The sequence below is a fragment of the Mastomys coucha genome, unplaced genomic scaffold (assembly GCF_008632895.1).
Source record: "Mastomys coucha isolate ucsf_1 unplaced genomic scaffold, UCSF_Mcou_1 pScaffold16, whole genome shotgun sequence".
NCBI classification, from domain to species: Eukaryota; Metazoa; Chordata; class Mammalia; order Rodentia; family Muridae; genus Mastomys; species Mastomys coucha.
Genome location: NW_022196898.1, coordinates 56,728,638 through 56,733,638, shown reverse-complemented (window position 1 = coordinate 56,733,638; position 5,001 = coordinate 56,728,638). Strand labels below are relative to the sequence as shown.

General features: G+C 39.4%; 1 protein-coding gene across 5 annotated transcripts in view; it reads right to left on the bottom strand.

Annotated features, from left to right (window-relative positions):
• The window catches only part of Wdr47 (WD repeat domain 47), a 59,870-nt gene that overhangs the window by 38,512 nt on the left and 16,357 nt on the right, over nt 1-5,001 (bottom strand). For all 5 annotated transcript variants that reach the window (XM_031375202.1, XM_031375204.1, XM_031375203.1 and 2 more), the window contains exon 2: nt 1,654-1,820. In XM_031375202.1, coding sequence (XP_031231062.1) covers nt 1,654-1,811 — 158 coding nt within the window. In that variant the 5' untranslated portion in view covers nt 1,812-1,820. The remainder of the gene's footprint in view (nt 1-1,653; nt 1,821-5,001) is intronic.

Here is a 5,001-nt window from a genome sequence, read left to right as displayed (position 1 = left end):
GAGGGGAGGGGAGAGGAGAAAGCAGGGCAGTGGTGGCACTAACCTTTAATCCCAGCACTTGGGAGGCAGAGGCAGGCAGATTTAAGAGTTCGAGGCCAGCCTGGTCTACAGAGTGAGTTCCAGGACAGCCAGGGCTACACAGAGAAACCCTGTCTGCGAGAGGAAAAAAAAAAGAGGAGAGGAAAGGAAAGGAAAGACAAGGGCAAAGAGAACTATCTCCGCCCTGGTTCTGCACTACAGCTTCCCAGGCTAGAGGACTACAAAGTGGGATTCAGGGAGTGTAACAAGTTTAATAAGCTACAATAATTTAATAAATCTCTGTGTTCTCCTTTCAGGTTGATGTTTATGAATTAGGAACAGTTCATTTTTTTAAATATACACTCTACCTCAAGGATATGTAGAATCATTAAAACAGAATATATTCTTATGTAAGAGATTGGTGTTATCTTTTCCATCAAAGTCAGCCTGGGATATATTCAGTTTTCCACTGTGGAAAATATGGCAATCCCCTTTGCCTTGCAAATCCCCCTCTAAAAATTGTACCCTAGGAAAATGATTCAAGATATAAAAAGTCTCATGTATAAAATCTGCTCAGTAGAGTGTATAAAAAAGTCTCACGTATAAAATTTAAAAATAAGCAAGCCATTAAGAGACTAAATTGAAAAGTTTTAATATATTTATTTGTAACCACAGAGAATTCCTGCAAAACAAAATTACTTTTTTTTTTTTTTTTTTTTTTTTTTTTTTTTTTTTTTTTTTTTTTTTGGTGACAGTCTCACTTTGTTTAAGTTGTTCTGGCTGGCCTGGAATTCTGCCTGCCTCTACTGTTCAAATGCTGGGATTAAAGGCATATACTACAATGTCTGGAAAAATGTTGCTATTTTTAAAAAATATACATAAAAGGGGTTGGAGAGGTAGTTCAGTGGCTAAAAGCACTGGCTGCTCTCCCAGAGGACCTAGGCTCAACCCTAGCACCCACATGGCAGCTCACCATCATTTCTAACTCTAGTTCCAGGGCATCTGAGACCCTCTTCTGGCCTCCATAGGTACTAGGCATACACATGGTGCACAAGAACACATACATATAAAATTAAAACAAAATAAAATAATATATGTAATATATAAATGCAAGAATCACAATTGTTCCTAGGTAGTGGTAAATTTTCTTTACTTTTAATAATTAATATATTTTTTAATAAATGCTTTTTTTTTTTTTTCCAAGACAGGGTTTCTCTGTATAGCCCTGGTTGACTCTGTAGACCAGGCTGGCCTTGAATTCAGAAATCTGCCTGCTTCTGCTTCCCAAGTGCTGGGATTAAAGGTGAGCGCCACCACCGCCCAGCTTACATGCTTTATTTTATGGAATTCATTTGTATACACTCCTTGTGCATATTTTAGGAATGTTTTCTTTATCTTCCCAGTGCCTTGGATTTCTTGCGTACTTTTTAAATTGATACCACACTTAGGGCTGTAACTCTGAAGACTACGCATGTTACCACTAAAAACATTTTATAGATATATTACTGTGCACTGTAAATATTCCATTATGAAAAATAATTTTCACTTATATTTCATGAGATATAATGCATATTACCCTATTAGTATTCTTTCGATGAGCTACTTGTAAGCCTCATAGTAATGATGTTAACATACCTCAGGAAAAGCATATCATCTGAAAATAGGCCATTGATGACTCCACTTTCTTTCTCAAGTGCCAGCATACTAATGTGAAGCTTCTTTGAATTCAAAAAGTCCAAAATCAGCTTAATGATCTCAACCTCTTTTACATTTACGGTTTCTTCAGCAGTCATATTGCTAGCCTAAATAAACAGACACAAGGAAAAACTTAGTCCTATTGCTTTATGAGGAAATTTAATTGCCTAGAAATGAGACTGTCACTTGGGAATGGTTATTATATTGTTTCAACAGTGAAATTAACTATCAAAACTGAGTCATTCTTTAATGTGTTAAAAATATGGCTCCTGTTTTTTAAAGTACTAATCTGTGAGAAATACACACTGGAGTAACGATATTAAATTCTAAGGTCTGAAGTGCTTCAGAATAATCTAGCAGTGCCAATATCAGGCATGTCTAACACTCAGACACTGCCACAATGCTGTTACCTACAACACCCATCTCAAGAACACCTCCCATCCCCAGTGGAGTAACCAAAAAAAAAATCATAATTCTAAGTAAGTTTACAATTTTGTTCTGAGCTGACTTCATAACTATCCTTGAAAATATATAGCCTGTAGATCAAATGTTGGCTATTTGTGAATCATTTTGGAGTTAAATAAGGCTCAACTGAAATATACTATTAGATAACATCAGTGTAACATCAACTATATTTCAACATTTAAAATTCCTTCTACAACAACATGAACTAACTAGTACCCTCGGAGCTCCCAGGGTCTCAACCACCAACCAAGGACTGCACATAGAGGGGTCTGATTGTTCAAGCAGCATGTGTATGGTAGAGGATTGCAAAATCGATCATCAATAGGAGGAGAGGACCTTGGCCCTGTGTAGGTTCTATGCCCCAGTGTAGGGGAATGCCAGGGCCAGAAAGTGGGAGAGGGCGGGGTGGCAGGCATGGGGAGGGGGGAGGCAACAGGGGTTTGTTTTTGTTTGTTTTTTTGTTTTTTGGAGGGGAAACTGGGAAAGGAGAAATTCGCATGTAAATAAAGAAAATATCTAAAATAAAAAATAAAATAAAATAAAATAAAATAAAATTCCTTCTATTGAGATTAGACTGGAATGAAATACTATTGTTCGGTCAAAGGAACACAGTAACAAAATAACTCCTAACGACCTTCTGCTGCACCTGTAGATCAGTATCTCACCCTGACAGCAGCAGAGACGCTTCCTCTTGCAGCAGATAGGAAATAACACAGAGACCCAAGGCTGGACAACGTGCAAAGAGTGAGAGTTTGCCGGGCAGTGGTGGTGCATGCCTTTAATCCCAGCACTTGGGAGGCAGAGGCAGGCCAATTTCTGAGTTTGAGGCCAGCCTAGTCTACAGAATGAGTTCCAGGACAGTCAGGGCTACACAGAGAAACCCTGTCTCGAGGAAAAAAAAAAAAAGTGAGAGAGTTTAGAACACTCAATCATAGATGACCATCATCCTTCCCCTCCCCTCAGGGCTCAGTGAACTATGCAGAAGAAGAGGAAGCAGAAAGATTCTAAGAGCCAGAGGGGACGGAAACCAACCAGTGCCTTCCCCAGCCGTAAGAGAAAAGTACTGACGTGCACATGAATGCACAGGCAGCATGCACAGCACAGAGCCTGTCCAGATCCAAGAGCTCCCAGCCCTAACCAAGAGGCTATCACCAACTGACAACCACTGGCAAAGGGAAACTGTTTTGTCCAACAGTCTCGTGGGTGTATAAACCACACTTAAGGGCAGGTCCCATGTCCAGCAGAAGATGCCAACACAAAACAAACTCAATGATATTTCTGTACATTATTTTGTACATATTGCTTTGTTTGGGCACTTTTTAAAATCTTACTGGTCTTTTGCTTGTATATTATGGTTTTCAATTTTGTGTTTTTATGGATTTTGTTTGTGTGTCTGCTTCTTGTACTTTTTCTTTCACTGTTTTATCTATATTTTGCCTGTTTGTTTTCTCAAAAGGGAGAGAAAGAAGTATGGAATTAAATAAAATTCCTCCTAACGCTCACCTATATATCTGTAATGATACAACTAAATATATACACTATGAAAATGAAGAGATTTATAGCTACCAGGACTAAAAAAAAATCATTAGATCAGTGCTCTCATTTTGTACAAGTCATATGCAACTGTATTTTTCAAATGTTAATAATACTCACAGGAAACACTCCGCCCCCTGACAGATCACAAGAACAAAGATGAAGGTTGTTCTCCCTTTGCTGCATTTACTGTGAAAATGAAGGCTTGTTGTAGGTTCACATGGTGAACGCTGAGATTGTGTTATTTACTGGAAAATCCTGTTTCTAGTTGCTGTGTGAGAATGGGTCTCCGGTTGAAATCTGAAATGTCTTAGATGAAAAATACATCCTTGGGCTGGAAAGATGGCTCAGCGGTTAAGAGCACTGACTGCTCTTCTGAAGGTCCTTAGTTCAAATCCCAGCAACCACATGGTGGCTCACAATCATCCATAATGGGATCCGATACCTTCTTCAGGTGTATCTGAAGACAGCTACAGTGTACTTCGAAACAATAATAAACAAATCTGCACGTGGTGGTGCACGCCTTTAATCCCAGCACTTGGGAGGCAGAGGCAGGTGGATTTCTGAGTTCGAGGCCAGCCTGGTCTACAGAGTGAGTTCTAGGACAGCCAGAGCTAAATAGAGAAACCCTGTCTTGAATAATAAATAAACAAACAAACAAACAAACAAACAAACAAATCTTTAGGCCGGAGATTGCAGGGTCTACTGGAGCAAGCAGAGGTCCTGAATTCAATTCCCAGCAACCACATGATGGTTCATAACCATCAGTACAGCTACAGTGTACTCATATACATAAAACAAAGTAAATAAATCTTTTAAAAAAAGAAAAATATATTTCAGGGTTTGGATGAGTTCAGATGCTGTTGGTTCTGTTTCTCAAGCCCAGATGGGTGAGTTAATCCTTGAAGAAAATGATACTGAACTTGTTTCAAATCCTATGGCTTTGATTCAACAAGGCACAACAGTTAAGAACAAGGACAGCAGGAAGTGTTGGATGGCATCTGTGTCTGAAAGGGAACCCTGCAGCATGTGAGAGGGAGACTGAAGTTACCCACCCGATTATAAGGAGGATGTGGGATATCTCTGGGACCATAAAAACAAATCCTTCCATTAAAGAAAAACAAACTCATAGTGGGGCTGGCAATATGGCCAGCACCAAGCACACTTGCTATCAAGCCTGAGTTCAAGGTCTAGGACCCCCACAGTATGAGGAGAAAACAGACTTTTGTTTGTTTGTTTGGTTGGTTGGTTTTTCGAGACAGGGTTTCTCTGTGTAGCCCTGGCTGTCCT